Source organism: Eleutherodactylus coqui, chromosome 4, assembly GCF_035609145.1.
Source record: "Eleutherodactylus coqui strain aEleCoq1 chromosome 4, aEleCoq1.hap1, whole genome shotgun sequence".
In the NCBI taxonomy this organism is placed as follows: domain Eukaryota; kingdom Metazoa; phylum Chordata; class Amphibia; order Anura; family Eleutherodactylidae; genus Eleutherodactylus; species Eleutherodactylus coqui.
In genome coordinates this window covers 117,375,721-117,394,349 of record NC_089840.1, presented here as the reverse complement: position 1 = coordinate 117,394,349, position 18,629 = coordinate 117,375,721, and the positions used below count along the sequence as shown (strand labels likewise).

Here is an 18,629-nt window from a genome sequence, read left to right as displayed (position 1 = left end):
TACTGAAAAATATCAATAGGAAGTATCAGCCCATTCGGTTTAGTGGCTAGTGTACATATGGCAGGATTTGGTTTTTCTCATTTTTTCCATGTCCCAATATATACACACAGGTTTTCAGGCCTCCCTTAGTATTACACAGGTGATGTAGCTGTCAGTGCATCAGACAGTCACAGGTGTTCTCTATAGGATATCCTGTTGGGGGGGTCGTGAGCACTGGAGTTTGGGAAACACTGGTCTATAGTCAAATAAAATGGCAGCATGGAAAGGTGTAACAAAAACACACAATCGAGAAAATGAAAATGTACTAAAATTTAATCATTCATAAAAGCTGTAATTTAATTTGTGACAGTAAACACAAGAAGCAATATTAGAGTTGTTTTAGTATATTATATATTTCAGCTTTGAAATCCATAGAAATCAGTATCCCAGTTTTCCTATAAAAGACCCCCCACCCCTCCCAAAGCATTATGCACAAAATTGTTTGTTTTAATTATAATATAATGGCAAGATGAAAGTTATAGTAAACCCAGAAGTTTTAAATATAAAATGAAGTCACCGTGACTCAAAAAGGTATTAGCCCCATTGAGTTCATTACAGGGGATATATATCTCTCTCTATATATTTATAAAGAAAAACTATAAATGGCTACATTTTTAGTGCTTGACACAGGCATGACTAGGGAGAGGATTTGGAAGAGAAGTCAATATGAAAATCATTTTAAGTAATTAAACTAGCAATATTTTACATTTGAAATGCATTCATGCTCTCAATCATTCAGAATCGAGTCAAGTATGTTTATTTTCACATCTGTGAGCGCCACTATTGCAAAAGTTGACACAACGGTGTCTTTATTTTCAGAGAGAAACAGCTAAATCATTGCCAGGGAACCTTGTGCAAACAGTATTGGAGAGCTAAAGTCTTCACATAATACAGTATATAAAACAGAAGGAGCCTCTTTCAGATATGTTAAGTTAGGATTGGATATCTTTTATACATTTTGGAATGCTGGCACTTTCCAACCAGGCAACAGTTCTTCATTCCTAAAGTCTGCAATGCAGAGAGAGAAAAGGAGGTAAGTTTCATATCGTACAATAGCAAAGGTAAAAAAAACAAAACACCTAAAATGTTATTGTATGCAAAATGAACTGTCATGTTACTCCATGATGCATCATAGATTTTAGTTAGGTTTACTTTTTGGCATCTGCAGGGCTGGTATATGTCAAGACCCTCAGCTATCTGACGGGTATACAGAGCCTTCTGGGCCATTCACATGGGATGATCATTTCTCACAATTAGTTCAAATGAATGATAAATCATTCAGTGTAAAAATGTACAAAAATCGCTCACTTTTCATTCAATCGTTAAGCAGACTTTAGTCAGCTTAAAAATCCATCGCTAGATCACGGACTTGTTGTTCTAAACGTTCCCTGCTCAGCACTTCACGTAGAAGGTGAAGCGCTGAGTGAGAAGCCTGCGACCCAGTGGTGAAGTCTGTCAATGTAAATGCTGTGCACGAGTGCCGCCGACCTTAGCAGTGAGGTCAGCAATTGTGCAGTCGTTTACCCAACTGTCGGCCTGTATAAAAAGGCCATTGCTGAAATATGCAGCATGTGCGCTATGGGCTTTCCTATTCCATAAGCCAAACATACATTGTAAAAAGCCATTTCAAAACAGCCTTCCTTCTATAGGTTGTAGCTACTGTGCAAAGATGAGCCAATGTAGTACCAGCGCAAGTGTGGTTTCTCGGATAAGATTTCTACGATGCTCGGAGTTGAGTCAGTAGACCAATCGTCAAGATGGGACACTAATCTGTATTAAAGGGCCCGTAATATGCTCATGTGAAACTGGCTCAACAGTATAAACTCCATGGAGTGTAACCTCACTTTTACAGAACCTGTATTATAATAGAGCAAGGAGTCAGAGGAAATACATAATAGCCCTGGTAGCCATTTCATTGCTGCATCCCTGTTGCACTAGCTTCAGCAGTCACATGCAATGGATGGTAGCATCACTGCTGAAGCCAGCGATTAGCTGAGCGGTCATGTGTACAATGGATGGCGGCACATGACTGCTGGATCTTCTTCTGGAATCAGAGTGATTGCTGCACTGAAAAGAACATTAAAGAGATAGGGTGTGTGTAAAAAAGCCCCATACTCTCTACCCACAGAAATATTTTATTGTCCTCTAAAAGAGACTAGCTCTTGTAACAGGGTGCCGGCATTACGTTAACATACACCTCTCTACAGCTCACCTGGCTCAGACCTGCTGCTCACCACATATCTAGAGCAACAGACATGATGATTTCTTTTTAGGTTTCTTCTTTTCCACTGGTGTTTTCCTATTTATCTGTCTGACCAAGTCATAAAAGATCTAAAACAAAAAAATACGGTTATCAAGAAGCAATGGCGATGCCTAGACAAAATGAACATTCAACATATTTAAAGCCACTTTCCAGGCTTATACTATTGATGACCTGTCCTCAAGATAATCAATAGCACTTTAGAGGGGTCCGACAATCAGCACCCCTGCTGATCAGCCATTTACTGGAGCTACTGCCTACATTGTACAACAGCCTGGAATGGTACTGAATTCAAAGTCAAAAAAGGCTGAGGCTGCATTACCAATTCAGGCCACTGCACGGTGTACAGGGCTGCGTTTCCAGCACTCAGCGGCTCCAGTTTACAGCAGATTGGCAATGGTGGCTGTTGTCAGACCTCCACTGATCTACTATTGATAACCTATCCTGAAGATGGGTCATCCATACAAGTCTGGAAAACCAATTAACGCTTTCTGAAAAAAACAAAAACAAAGCTAAAACAAAAAATAAACCCCTACTAAAGCCTTATGGCAAGTGGCCTGCCAAGGTTCCCTCCTCCCTCCTGGTCTTAGCTTGTTGACGAGCTTATTCTGTCAGGAACTAGTGACTTAGCACCATCACCACAGTGCACTTCTAGGCATTATTTCTGCAGTTGGAAATGGTTCTGTTCCCTAAAAACTGCTATTGGTCCACAAGAGAAAAAAAGTTTCCAAAGCATTTCATTTATACCGCTCTTTTTCGATGCTATTCCGGCATTGGCTGGGCTAATACCTACAGTCTTGTACAAGCAGTATTCATGGCAACACCTCTTGGTCATTATGGTTTAAAAATCACACAGCTAAGAAATGTTAAAATAAAGTGTTCGCAGTGGAAACTTCTACAAGGCTACAGTCACACAGGCTAGCGCGATATCAAAACTACAGACTCCCATAAAGTCGTCTAGCATTATGAATGTTAGGTAGAAAAAAAACAAGACAAACCCCCCCCCCCCCAAAAAAAAAAATTAAAAGGGGTGTCTGGGAGCAATAGGATATTTTATTTTTAAAACTGGTCCATATCTGTTAAAATAATAACTAGCAGTACTTACCCATCCTCTCCCCTAGTGATCCGGCATTACAGCCCTGTGATCCTCCTGGTCTGTGTACGAATGGCTACCAACTGACTGCTACAGCCAATCCGAGGCCTCTGCTGTCAGATGCCATTCTCCTGGCATTCACTCGGATGCTGGAAACTATGATGCCAGTAGGACTGCATTCCTGAATGCTGCGACCTTTGATTGGCTGCAGCAGTCAGGTGGTAGCCCTTCCTAAACTTCCTGACTACAGTGCTGGATCGGCAGGATAGCCTTTAAAGTAGATGGTACAAGGACAGGTCTGCTTTCCATTCAAAGCAGCAGGGGGAAGAAAAAAAATAATTTTGGCTTAAAGGAGCGAACAGAATACACCGAACCATAATTCTGAGTCTAGTCAGGAAGAGGGCTCCCAACGCCCATTACTAGCAGTGATGCATCAGTATACACAGCAGCCCCATAAATCACTAACAGAAGTACGCTCTCCTCATGGATACATTGGACTGAAGCTCTGTAATAGTATTCCAAGGGCTCCTTTTAGCTAAAGTTGCCCAATAGTTTCTTGTGCTGTTTTGGCCATCAGTAGAGCAGACCTGCTCCCATACTGTAGACTGCTGGAAAATCTACTTTAAAAACAAGAATGCGGAACACAAAAAGGAAATAAAAAAGGTTACCCTTCATATTAAAAAACCACAAGCACACAGCTGACTGCGTTAGATCACCTATTACTGCAATCAGAACTGCTTCCACCCATGGAAACTCCCAAAGTGTGTTTGCTTAATTGCCGAGTGCGGTCACGGGTCACTTTCCTTCAAGCAAACATTACAATGAATCACAAGAAAAAAAAATAATAAAGTCCTTTCCTAGATTGTAAGGCATTTCAATAAAAACGTGCATTTACCCTTATGTAGGTGGCTGCACCGTTTTTCTATTTAAATGCAAACCTGCATTTTATTCATATGATCTCCTGTAAACCTTCTGCAAACGCCGCACTCTCCCCAAATCAGCAAATGCATTAAGGAACTAGACATTTCTTGAAGCAGATCAGGGTTGGGGCTCCGAGCTTGGAGAATGAAGAATAGATCTTTTTCTAGGATTTAATTCCGTATTTAATTCCGTATTTTTGGGTAAACCTGTTTAAGAGCTGCCAGGAGTCATACAGAGCGCCGGCGGGTCCTGCTCCCTCACACGGCAATTGACAGATCTTCCTGTAGGAGTCTGTATACTGGGAGAATGGTCATTCACTATATGGGCAGGAGTATCAGGACCTACAGGGGTCCCATCAGCATTTAAACAGCTTTGCACATCAAAATACTGACTCAAAATCACAGGCAATTCTAGATGGCAACTCAGCGTCTCCCCCTCTAGCGTACGCTACTCTCAGATATGGTCACACGAGGGACGTTGATTGAGCCCTTATACTTTGTGTTCAACCATCCGGCAGAAAAGGCAACTTATTCTTGACATTAATATTGGAGAGCCTCTAAACCTCAAAAAAGTTTGTATAGCATTTCTGTAATGTGAGGTGTGAACCGTGACAATAGCAGCTTCCAGAACTGAAGCGGATTGCTGCCCCAGCTCCAGAACAGGAGCGGGGTGGAGGAAGCGCGAGGCTGTGCGCCCTCATCAGCCACAGTGCTCATCTGCAACATTCAGGATCCTGTCCTTCCCTTATATCCTCAGCAGACGGGGAGGACAGTGCATGCTCTACATGGGACTGCTGCTGAAAGAAGGGGAAGGATTTACATGGGACCTATGTAGGAGGGGGTTATTTAGGGTCTGAAGCCAAGGAGAGTTTTTTTTTTTTTTTTTTTACATGGGACTGTATGAGGATATGAGGGGAAAAAGTGCCATTTACATGGAACTATATGTTGAGGTTAACCCCTAAACAGCCCATAGGCCTTTTTATGGTGCTGCCTCAGAAACCTGGCACTTGCTCTAACAGGGGGACAGGAGACATACAGATGCCCACCATTTACCCCTTACGTGCTGCGGTCCAAGAGATCGCAGCATGTAAAAAGGCTGACAGAGGGGTCTCCCTCTGTCACCCATCGGAAACCCACAAAAATGGGTTGCTGTGGCACCCAGTGGTTTGAATATGGCCTCTGGGTCTGCCATCTATGGTAGCCTATAAGACTCAGCGTCACAGGACCATAGAATACACTGCAGTAGTCTTTAGTATTGGTGGATTATAAAAGTGTAAAGAAATTATAATTATAGATAAAAATATGTAATTTAATCACTGTGGCAGAAATGTGCTTTAACTTTTACAACAAATTATTCACCGAAAAGAACTTTACTGATATATAAAAAATAACTTATTAAATCCTTCTAAAAAAGCTTATGTGTGAAATTAAAAGAAGTCATGCGACTCCACCAGCAAGAATATTGGGGATGTGCTGGCACCCACTAATAGAGGAAAATACTAATTGAAATAATAGCCCTCAAGGTTAATTCAATCACTTATATGTCCATCCATAAGGTAAAGAGTAGGGATAAACCAGATGATCATATATCCAAACTCCCTGCTCTTATGGAGCTCCTTCAAACAACAAAGAGCCTTTGTGGAGCATCCTATTATATCTTATATCTTGTATCACCAATTGCCGGAGCTTTATTTAACCCCTTAATGACGCGGGCATTTTTCTTTTTCCATTTTTGTTTTTTCCTCCCCCCTTTAAAAAAATCATAACTCCTTTATTTATCCATCCACGTCGCTGTATGAGGGCTTGTTTTTTGCGGGACGAGTTGTATTTTTCAATGGTGCTATTTAAAGTACCATATAATGTACTGAAAAACTTTTAAAAAATTCTAAGTGGAGTAAAATGAAAAAAAAACGACATTTTGCCATCTTTTAGTGCGTCTTGCTTCTACGGCGCACAAATGGCAACAAAAACGACATGATAACTATATTCTATGCGTCGGTACGATTACTACGATGCCAAACTTGTATAGGTTTTTTTTACTATACTCTTTTTTTAAAGACATAAAATTTTTTTCAATTATTTTCTGCGGTCATTTTGTGCGCGCAATAACTTTTTTATTTTTCCGTCGACGTAGTTGAGCTAGGTTTCATTTTTTGCGGGATGTCCTGTAGTTTCTGATAGTACCGTTTTGGAATACATACGACTTTTTGATCGCTTTTTATTGCGTTTTTTCTGGGAGACAGGGTAACTAAAAAAATGCATTTCTGGCGTTCTTCATTTCTTTATTCGAACGACGTTCACCGTGCGGGAAAAATTATGTGGTACTTTGATAGTTCGGACTTTTACGGACGCGGTGATACCAAATACATATTTTTAATTTATTATTTAGATTTTTTAATAATAGATATGGCAAAAGGGGGGTGATTTAAACTTTTACAACTTTTTTTTTTTTTCAATTAAAAAAAACTTTATTGATTTTTTTTTTTTACTTTACTTTGAAGTCCCCCTGGGGGACTTTAAGATGCGATGCTTTGATCGCTCCTGCAGTATGACGTAATGCATTACGTCATATTGCTTTTTGACAGGCAGCCTATGAAGCCACCCCACGGGGACGGCTTGATAGGCAGTCTGCTAAGGCAGCCCTGGGGCCTTTCATTAGGCCCCCGGCTGCCATGACACATGCACGGCTCTCCCGATCTCACCGCGGGGGGGGGCGTGCGGGACCCCCGAACATCGTTCGGGGGATTTAAATGCCGCGATCGGCCGCTCGCGGCTATTGCCCGCGGATGTCAGCTGTTATAAACAGCTGATGCCCGCACTGTATGAAGAGAGGTTGCATCGCAACCTCTCTTCATACATACCCCGACGCTCCATGACGTATAAGGGTACGTCATTGGTCGTTAAGGGGTTAAACAAACATCACATCGAGGCGTTTCTTTTAGTGCCCAATATGGTCACTATTTCATCAGGATGGGTACTAATGGTTCATATGGGTATGAGCAACCCACTGAATTACTTGTTTTATACAGTTTTCTGCTCCAACCCTCAGAAGAGGGGGCTTATTTACATTGATATTGTCTTGGATAGAAAGCCGTATTGACAATAGTCATGCAAGAGTGTTATTAACTCAGGATAAAGAAGAGTCAATCACTCAGAGGTAAGTTCAAATATGTGCTCCTGCCCTCATTTACGGGGCGAACTAGATGGTAAAATCTGTATTAATGAAAACAGATTTTAATGATATTGATAGTCTGCTATTGCTAATCAGTTAAACTGGAGACACATATGCTCAGGTTCACATTGGTGCAACCAGCTGTGTAACTCCATAAAACTGAATAATACTAGATCAAATAGCCCTGGTCCATGCTTATATCCCACAAGTATATAATAACTGGGATCGAGATGGCAATAGATAGATTAGAACCAGAGGAGACTATCAGAGCCCACCGCTGCAAGATTAAATCGTTAGCAGGACAAACTCAAGCCCCTATGCAGAGGGCACACATGTCAGCCGCACCGGCCGTGATAATAGGACATAAATCATAATCATTTAACCCTGTGTAAAATAAATATATTTCACAAAATTGTAAAGAGTTGCAAAAAAGTTATGTAAATTTGGTATCGATGTAATTATACTATTCTGTAGAATTTAACGTTTATATCACAGTGAATGCCATATAATGAAAATAAAATGCAAATTTGAGCATGCCTCAAATGGGGAAAAAAAAAAAAAGTGATCAAAATGTGTTATGTTCCCAAAAATGGGATCCAAGATTAGAGCTCATTCCACAAAAAAGAAGCCCTCATAAAGCTGTCAGTGCAAAAATAAAAAAAACTTAAAGGGGTTGTCCCGCGAAAGCAAGTGGGGGTATACACTTCTGTATGGCCATATTAATGCACTTTGTAATGTACATTGTGCATTAATTATGAGCCATACAGAAGTTATTCACTTACCTGTTCCGTTGCTAGCGTCCTCGTCTCCATGGTGCCGTCTAATTTCAGAGTCTAATCTCCCGATTAGACGCGCTTGCGCAGTCCGGTCTTCTCCCTTCTGAATGGGGCCGCTCGTGCCGGAGAGCTGCTCCTCGTAGCTCCGCCCCGTCACGTGTGCCGATTCCAGCCAATCAGGAGGCTGGAATCGGCAATGGAACGCACAGAGCCCACGGTGCACCATGGGAGAAGACCTGCGGTCCACCGTGGGTGAAGATCCCGGCGGCCATCTTCGCAAGGTAAGTAAGAAGTCACCGGAGTGCGGGGATTCGGGTAAGTACTATCCGTTTTTTTTTTTTTAAACCCCTGCATCGGGTTTGTCTCGCGCCGAACGGGGGGGGCTATTGAAAAAAAAAAAAAACCCGTTTCGGCGCGGGACAACCCCTTTAATGAATTTTGGAATATGGTGACAAATGAAAATTTAAATTATTTTTTTTAATAAAAAGGAGTTTTCAGTATACAAAAATAGCAAAAAAGGTGGTTATCACTATTTATTCTGCATACTAAATGCCGTAAAAAGAAATTTTCCAAGCGTGGCAGGATTGGTTGGTAATGGTGTTACCAGAGAAGTCCTCATATGTGATCACTGGAGAGAACTGCACTGTGTTGAACTGTTATTCTGGCTAAGAGGTTCAGAAAACCATATATAACCCAAAATGGTATAAATTGTAAAATACAGTCCTTCAAACAGCTCTATTGATGTGAAAAGAATACCTCAAATGGAGTATGGAGTAAAGTGTCTCTAGGGCAAAAATAGTAAGAAACAAAAACAAACCTATCTGGTATTGCAATAATCACAACATATTTTATACACAAGTGTGACTGTGCAGCATGTTTTAATCCTTGTTAGCAGGGATTGCCGGCCCTTCACCTGATGGCAGACCCAGGTATGTGGACCTTTACAAACACTAGTTGAATACCCCTGGCCTTTTCCCATATACAGAGTCTCTTACATTGAAGAAAAGCAACTTTTATTGGTTCACCAACAGTCATTAGAAATACTACAATTTAAAATATGAAAGGGTCACTCACCTCATTTACGTTGATTTTAGACTTTGCAGAAGATTCTAAAAAGGCACAGTTATTCCACTGTCTGGCTAAATTTTGTCCCTGCTCTTTGCCAACTACCCGCTCATCTTCCAAATCACATTTATTGCCCACTAATATCATGGGAACCTGGAATGTGGAAAGATAGAAATCAATCATAACTTTGTTGGGAGGAAAACGCACACCTCCAGCGATCTATAAAAGTCCATCCACACACTAAGCAAAAAGTCTGAAAAGGCCTGAAACTCGTGTCTACAATCCGCCGAGGTTTACCTCTGAACATTAGGGAAATCCTCTCCCCCCCCCCCCTCCCCTCCTTTTTAAAAACTGTGCTGTACCGTGGAATCCACAACATAAGCCGGTATGTGAACCTTACAAGGACTTTTAAACCTGCTCCATAACTGAGATTAGGGCTCCGAGTCGCTGTCCCAAAAAGTAACGTTGATGCATTTCCAGACCACCACATGTTGGGCCGCCACTAATGAACAGATTGCATTAACCTCTAATGGAGTGCATCAGGTTGTGTAGTAGGGTCTCATTTTGATGGAGGGAGGGGGGGAGGGGGAAACAAACCACACCCTAAAAAAGGAGTATAACTTATGAACACAACCTTAGGCTGGGTTCACACAGGGCGGACTTGCCTCGGTTTTGCCGCAGAAGAACTACTTCTGCAGCAAAACCGCTTCAAAGGTTAATTTCGGCTTGCAGATTTTCCTGCGGAAAATTCCGCAAGCGTTTTTTTCCGCATCGCTTTTTTACTTTTTGCAGCGTATTTTTCTGCTCCCATAGAGCTCTATGGACAAAAAAGCGCTGCGGAAAAGACAGAAGAATGGACATGCTGCTTCTTTTAAAACCGCGCCGCAGTTGCATTTCCACACTGCGGCTGTGCGGAAAAAATCTGCCCTGTGAGAACAGCTTTTTTCCAAAACTCATTTGTGCTGCATTGCACTGCAAATGCAGCGGTTTTGCCGCAGTGCGGATATGCAACGATAAACCGCGGCGAATACGCACTGTGTGAACCCAGCCTTAATATACAGTCTCACTCCTAGCTCTTCTTGATGTTAGAAGTGTTGACAAATAAACTAGCGCTCAAGACGACAACTATAATAATAAGCAGTGCAAACAAAAATGTAATTTGGCCGTTTACAATATTCGTCTTAGTGAAAAGGCACCCAAGGATGTTTTCCATCCTGGCTTGGTGCTGCATAGTCCGATGTTAAACATGACACTTGCGTTACTTGCAGCCGCCAGCAGGGGGACCTTAGAGACTTACTGCATGTTGTGCTATTCTTAGGCTGGAGAAATGAATGCTGCTGCAGTGAGGGCAAAAGCCACAGAAAAATAAAGCCCAGCAAAGTAAGAAGAAAAAAAACTCTTTGCTTTTATCGCATGCACATCTCATACCTCTGTATGAAATCTGAGACCCCAAAAAGGTACACGATTTCTAGTTTAAGATCACTCAAGGCTCTGACTTCAAAAGTGTAACGGCTGGAGCTTAAATCTTGGCATCCTATTAAGGCCTGCTCCCTTAGGGTATTATTCTAGGCACTGTCTTCAGGGCGCAGCATTAAACCTTTTACTTCCCGGTTTTTTGTTGCTGTACAGGGAGGGAGCTGTGAGTGACATCAGAAAGTTAGACTACAGCCGCTACCATCATCTGTCCCCCTGTCCAGTCTTCACTGTGCTCACCTACATGCAGGGTTATTTCTTTATGCAATCAGCCCCTTTACCATCCAGGCAGTGTACATGTCCTGAGTGTTCGTGTCTTTTAAGATAGTGTCTAACATAACTAAGTAACCCGTTCAAGCAATCTGGGAACGTAACAATTTTTTCTCAATGGGTTCATTTGCACAATACCCATTTAAATCTGTTTCAGACTTACATCTTCTGTGTCTTTAACTCGCAAAATCTGCTCCCTCAAGTCTTGCAAGTCGTTAAACGTGGACTGTGCGGTGATAGAGTATACTAGTGCAAATCCCTGACCGTTCTTCATATACAAGTCTCTCATAGCTGTGAATTGTTCCTAGAAAATAAAACCATCATGTTAAAAATATGACACTTTGACATATGAAAGTCCCCAAGTGCTAGATGACAAAACATGCTTCTTATAAGATTCTCATTTGGCTCCTAGCTGTGAAGAAAGCCATTGTGGTGTCATGAAGAACACAGATGCTCAACTGTTCAAAAGAGGAGATGCATATTAGGGTACATGATTGTTGACCGCTATACCCCAATGGAGATATTTTAACGGATATGGTTACCCTGGGTTGGCCTAGTCAGTAATACGCGCTTCACCCAACCAGTTATTCCTTCTTTGCTCTGAGCCGTGTTGCATTTCTAGTAGTTTAGTAGCTAGGCTCATTCTGGAAGATTTCCAGTTCCTTTAAGCAACCCCCCAGACCCAGAACCTGCCATGGGCCCTCTGATCTGCGGGTTTTGGGCCTTAGTTTAAGTCACCCAAAATGATTGCCACAAGCCTCTACCTAACCGATGCACTGCTTTGATTGGCTAGCAGTACTCATGTAATCAGCACATGAGTACTAACACTACAAATACACTGTGCCATGGTTAGGTAATGCGCATAATCTAACACCCGCCCCACCCTTCCTCAGACATAATTTTGCCCCAGGTTCAGAGTCACTCTAAAACTCTTGTCTTCCGTCTCTCTCCACCATTTGCTTTCCTACTGCCTCTGGCAGCTACTGATGTGCATTGTACCTTATATCCTATGCTGTTAGACCAATATGCATCGATCCTGTGAACATTTCTAATGACTTCACACGTATGCACCTGTAGATTTTCTGCAGTGGAAAATTTACTCCGTTGGTACAGATACACAGCAGACATTACACCTTCAATCAAAAGGGTGAAATCTGCCACAGGTCCATGTCAAATCCCATACCAAATGGTGCAGATTTTGGCAAGGATCCGCATCAAAATTTACAATGCGTGAATGCACCCTAAGGCTGGGTTCTCACAGGGCGGATTCTTGGCGGAAATCTCGCAGTTTGGCCACAGCGAAAAATCACGAGATTTACGCCGGGAGAACCACTGCTGCAAAACCCGCAGCTGCTTTGAAGCGGCCTGGCCGCTCGCTCTTCCGCTGCGGCCGGCGCTCCCATAGAGGAGAGCGTGGCCGCAGTGGGAAGAAAAAAAAAAACCTGCTGCGGCCAGCAAATCCGCGCCGCAGCAGCGGCTTCTGCCGGCTTAGCTGCAGCAGATTTGCCGTCCCGGGTGGACGATATTTCTGAGAAATCTTGTGCACGTGGCTGGCTAATCCCGGGATTAGCGGCCGCATGCGGATTTGCCGCGGCAAAATTTTGCACGGAATTTCCGTGGCAAATCCGCCCCCTGTGAACCCAGCCTTAGGATGACCACACAAGATGGTCATTCAACATGGCCAATATTGGTCATTTCAGGCATCCACTGGCTGAAAAGTTAATGTAAACAATCGTTCATAACAGACTGCTTGCCTGACAAAAACCATGATCGGTCACATAGGAAAATTTGCAACCAATTTTTTTTTAAAGCTGCTAAGATCGTGAAAAATAAAGAAATAAGTCTATAAATCACCTACTTTAGTGTCCACCATCTAACGCAGGAGACCCAGTCACCATTGGTTAAAACCTTAATGAAGCTGGTAAGTCACATGCTGTTCATTGGGTGGATACCAGCTGCTTCATTGTTTGGAATAGTGCTAACCAGGGCTCCTGTGTCTGACAGTGGGACACTTAAAAATGCACACTCCACTTAAAAAAAACAAAACGTATAAAGTTTTTTCCACACATTTTATGGTACATTTGAAGGTACAACTCGTATGGCTATCTCTTGGAAAACAAGGGAAGGAAAAAAAAAATCTTGAGTCCTGAAAGGGTTAAGGAAGACTTCAAAAAATTCTCAAGCCTTGCAAGTTTAACAAAACAATATACACACAGACTGTCAAATCACTTACGGTTCCAGCTGTATCGAGAATTTCAAGCATACACTGTTGTCCTTCTACCTCCACTTGCTGCAGAACAAAAGAAACAAAAAACAAAAGCCATTTATTTTGCACCATGAACCAATGAATGTAATAATATATATACTCTTGTATGCACACCAAGTAGCACCCACAGGCTTGTTTTAATTGAGGCATCTTACGGTCTCTCACTTCAATAGGTAGGTTACTAAAATGGAAAAATCTGAAGCAGATGCAGAGGAAGGAAGCGGGGCTGGTTTTCCACCTTCTTGTAGTCTCAAACTATATCTTGTGATGACCCAATACTACGTATATGGCCATCATACAGATTATTAAGATAAGGACTTGCATGCAAGAGCGTGATGAGAACCTGACTCGGACAGTATTAGTGTATCTTGACACCACCAGGAAGCTAGGGGTTTGAGAGGGAAAACGGCCCTCTCACACCCCAGCTCCCATTGGGTGACATCAGAAAGGTCCTAGCAGCACAATGTGTATTGATTGCTGGGTGCCGTGGACGGTTAAGGTAAGGGATGATGTTCTTTCATTGTCAGTCATTGCATGTTGCAACATGAAAATATTAACAATTAATAATGTAAGCCTAGAAGGAACATCATCCTTAACCCCAACCGTCCACAACACCCAGCAATCAATACACAGGATGCAGCTATACATATACCACTGCCGTGGATATCCAGCCGGCGCCGTGCACGACATTACGGAGGTCTGGCCATCTGCGGAGAGGAGGCGGAACAGGAGCTGTGAAGTCAGCTGTGAGTGGAGATGGAGCCGCAGCATGGACCGGCCGGTGACTGAACTTGCAGCAGAGGGGAGCGCAGCCTCACGGAAAAAAAGAGCAGCATGTGTGAGCTTAGCCGCGGACAGCAAACTGCAGCAGCAAGGATTACTTGGACAGCCAACAAAGTGCACCTGCGGGGAGGTGTTTAGGAGCTGGAACTCTAGATGCTGTACGGGGGAGCAGTATTAACAGGCGGCAAGCGGCCACAGTGACCACTATTCACAGGAGGGGAGTGGGGTGCGGAGAGTAGTATTTACATCTGGGGAGCCGGGAGGGGGAAGCAGGGGCGATCAGGTGGCCGGGAATTACAAAGCAGGAGCATACAGCTGTATTCACAGGGGACAGAATCATTCAACTGAGCTGCCAAGACTTGATGAGCCTTCTCTATAGCCAATGAGATTCTGGGGGCGTTACTAGGCAGTTAGTCTGGTCTCCACCAGGACTTCCTGGTGTCGTCAAGATACACTAATACCGACTTGGACACCTGAGTTAAGGGGGTTTTCCAGGCAGCACCGGCTGTCAGTGCCAGGCTATAATTGGGTTGGAGCACAAGCCGCTGCTCCAACCCAGAGTAGTGGCCGGTGCTCATAATTGCAGACTCAGCTCACATTGATTTCAATGAGCAATTACAAGCTCCGGCCACTACACTGGTTCGGAGCAGCGGCTTCCGCTGCAACCCCGATATAGCCTGGCACTGACAGCAGGCGCTGCCTGGAAAACCCCTTTTTACGCTAAAACATTCCTTTAATGCGGTTTACCTTTCTGTAGGAATCTTCTATGGTAGGGTCATATTTTTCCACAAAAATTCCTTGAACAAACTGCACTGTCTAGAAAGAAAAATGGGACAATTATACAAAAACTAACTCAGCAATTTTGGCATTACAATAAACACATATCTATTCTGTCTTGCTTCAAGAGAACGTATTGCAAATCTTTAGAGACCATCAATTTTAAGCTGGCCATAGACTAGATATTTTTTGTGCATCCCATGTCTAAAGATGAAATCCTATACTTACCTGCACATAACCGGGAGCATGGGACCCTTCCTTTATATACAAGGGGAGCACAAATTTTTTTAATTTTTATTTTAAAGAACTCTGCTAACCCTTTCAAGCTTTGGCACATTGTCTCGGCTACAATCAACTACTTCAACACATTAGGCTTTAAAAAAGACCTCTGATCTAGTAAACCCTGCCTCTCCCCATACAGACACACACTAACTCTTCATGTAGACAGTAGAAGGCCTTATGTGGCAATGCCACTTCTTCAAACACCGATTTGTGGCATAACATAAAAGGTTTTAACTTAACCCCTGTGCAAAATATATAATTTTTTTTTTAGTTACAAACATGGCGCAGGCAAGATGTTGTTTTGATTGCTATACATGCAGGGTTAATAAAAGTTAAGGGATAAAAAAGGTATGTCTGTCTATGCCAAAACGAAGGCACTGAACACTACAACTTGTAAAAGAAAAAAAGCCCTCATAAGGTTACGTTGACAGAGGAAGGGGAAAGAAAAAAAAAAAAAAAAAAAAGTGGTGTCTTCCGGACATCCCCTTTTCCCCCCACTTCTGCACAAGCCTTTTAAATAACATTAAATCTGCCATTTCTTCCTTTTGGAATGTCCTTGCACGGCCCACTACAGCACTGCCAGCGTACTTCAGTAGCCCTCTTGTGCTGTACAATATCCCTTTAGCTTACTGCTTACACTACACACGTCTATTTGGCTCATCGGTGACAAGTGGGAAAACATGTTCCATCGGCTCCTGCACAGAAGCCACATCCCAGCCGCCCATCTGGACAGGTTGCTGCATGGGAATAACCTTTGATCTTGCATAATGTTTGATGAACTTGTCCAAACAAAAGCGGAGAAGATGAGAATGTTTAACAGCCTCATTTGTTCTCTTGTGATGGAGCAGAAGTGAGGCGTATTCTCCTGTATGTAATATTACCGAAGTGGTCTTATGCATTGGGTTTAGTTACTGAGATATAGGTCTGTAGAAGAGAAATAATGGGGCAGATTAACAATTGAAAATGCCAATTTTTCTGGTGAAAAGTGTCTTATAGTCTTTGCTCTACATTTATGACATTTCAGACACATGTAAAAGGGTTCGCAGAGAACACCTTTTAAGGCTGTACATACACTTGATATCCAGGTCTACAAAATGCCCTTTTAGGCAACAGTGTATCCTCCAGATTCCCTCAAGCAAGCATGTCAGAACCCATATGCTCAATTCTTCTTCCTCTTTAAAATTTGCCATCAAGAGAGTCTGTAGGCCCCCATATATGCAAGATTACCAGCTGGTCTTGGCAAAAAATTAAACACTATAGGCAATAGTTTGCAGTGTAACCATCATCCTGCCTCATCTAGACCTCCAGCATTACACCAGAGACAGCACTAACTAGCTCACCCCTTGATGGTAATAAGAATGAGCATTCTTCCCCATTCTACACAGCAGAGCTGACAAACAGGAAGTGTCTATAGTACCTGCTCTCAATGCCTGTGCGATTCCAATTTTTTTACAGTGCAAAAAAATAAAAATAAAAAAGGTTTTATTTATAGCAGATGGCTAGGATATGCCAACATTATATGACGGGTGCAGGTCCAACCTCTGGGAGCCTAGTTGACTCTTAGAATGACAGCCATAGGACTGGGATAGCGCGGTGTCCCCTTTGCCTACATTACTCTACAAAGTACCACAGTGGTCACCACCCGTGTAGGGAAAACCTACTGCAGCTCTCCTTCTCAGGTTGCAGAGAATGGGAGAGGTAACCAGTCTCCAAAACCTATTGCAAATTGTGATCTGTGTTATCTGTCCTCTAGCTTCAGAACAGAGGTAATACTATTCATTCTAACACCGTAAATAGTGCCCATATTCATTGATGAACGCCAGCCGAATCCACATTCCTAAAGGAGCCTCAGACACTGATGCGAATGAGCTCTTAACTACAGAAATCACATCTCCACTGCTCATTTCTCCTGTACAGAGATGCAGATTATAAGTCATAGTGGATAGAAATAGTGTTACTTCACATGTACACAGCATGTTCTTATTTGAAGGTGGACCTTCCCTTTATTTTTAGAACTAAAAAGTTAGTCTATGGTATTTTAGAATGTACTTACCAGTGCAGATTTCCCAACTCCTCCAGAACCAAGGACCACGAGCTTGTACTCGCGCATTATGGTTTTTGGTTTGTCAAATGCTGATGCAAACTGTAAAAGGTGGGAAAAAAATTAAGACTACTATACATATAAAGAGACAGCTCCTCCCCACCCCACATGAGAACAAAAAATAGTTCCAGAGGAAATCCCTGCCACATTTTATTGTAAAGATGCATGGATACTTTGGGGATTTAAAGGGGTATTCCTATCTCAGCAAGGTAGGGAACAACATGCTGATCCGTGAAAGTCCAACCGCTGGATTACATCATATTCTGCTTTTGAAAATTAAAGTTGTGATTGGTTGCTAGGTTCTCTTTTCAGCAGCTAGCATTCCGATTCATTAACTGCAAGAAAGCGTTTTGTCAGAGGGATGGTCATGTGATCTGGAAGCCAGAAGAAAAGTGCAGAGTATAATGCTGTTAAGAATCCCACACCCTCCAACTGAGGTCAGTGATATTGCGAGGACACACCACACACTTTAATAAGGCATTAGAGTAAAACTGCAGTTCTAGAAGGTTTGGTGATCTTTGTCCGGTCTGATGTTATTGGATGCCAGGGAGATTAGAAGATTAAACAAAAAAACAAACAAAAAAAAAAAAAACAAACATAGTAGGGGAATATAAACTGAAAACCTATGCTTATGATCTGTAAATGACATAGATCTCTAAATATACTGTCATACCAAGATCCACTTCAGGTTTCCACAAGGTAGCAGTGGTTACTGGAAATCAAACTGATTTACCGTTTATATCAAGCCCCCAACTCCAACTGTTAGAATAAATAAAGCGGCACATAATGAAAACCTACTCTGAGTATATATGGCTTTTAGGGATTTCTCAGAGGACATGGCTCCCCTTTGCCAAGTTCCAACGCGCTGTTCTTCCAAGTAATTCCTCCATGTCCCAGCTTAGCAGAATTATGCCTTTTTATGGCAATCTGTCTCCTTCTAACTTCTGAGATACTTCTTCACCCCTCCTGTTTCCCCTGACAAATAAGGAGAATGACACAGCGAGCAATAAACATCTAATGTTCCTATGTTTATTCTATCAATCAATCACGTTTGAGGATTTCTGTTTCGGCTGTAATAATGCAGCGGTCCGACTACTCCATAATTGTAGCAAATATTCAGCATGCACACCGAGAACAAACAAAAATGGGAGCGTAACTTATGCTAGCATTATGGTATTGTAAGCTTTGTAACATACGGAATAAGACCGCAGACTGGCAACACTGCTTCCATAGCTAGTAGAAGGCATGACTTCAGACATACACATGGACCAACTGACCCCACTGTCCTTGACAGAGGCACTTTATGACAAGATGAACAGCTAAGCCCCATCACTCTGCCAACCTAACCAATT

At 42.5% G+C, this 18,629-nt stretch overlaps 1 protein-coding gene across 2 annotated transcripts in view; it reads right to left on the bottom strand.

The window, feature by feature from the left end:
* Positions 1–294: 294 nt before the first annotated feature.
* The window catches only part of RAP1A (RAP1A, member of RAS oncogene family), a 42,798-nt gene continuing 24,463 nt past the window's right edge, over positions 295–18,629 (bottom strand). For both annotated transcript variants that reach the window (XM_066600032.1, XM_066600033.1), the window contains exons 3-9: positions 17,230–17,319; positions 14,865–14,933; positions 13,302–13,358; positions 11,232–11,372; positions 9,335–9,478; positions 2,252–2,370; positions 295–1,047 (exon numbers count right to left, since the gene is read on the bottom strand). In XM_066600032.1, coding sequence (XP_066456129.1) covers positions 2,281–2,370; positions 9,335–9,478; positions 11,232–11,372; positions 13,302–13,358; positions 14,865–14,933; positions 17,230–17,286 — 558 coding nt within the window. In that variant the 5' untranslated portion in view covers positions 17,287–17,319 and the 3' untranslated portion in view covers positions 295–1,047; positions 2,252–2,280. The remainder of the gene's footprint in view (positions 1,048–2,251; positions 2,371–9,334; positions 9,479–11,231; positions 11,373–13,301; positions 13,359–14,864; positions 14,934–17,229; positions 17,320–18,629) is intronic.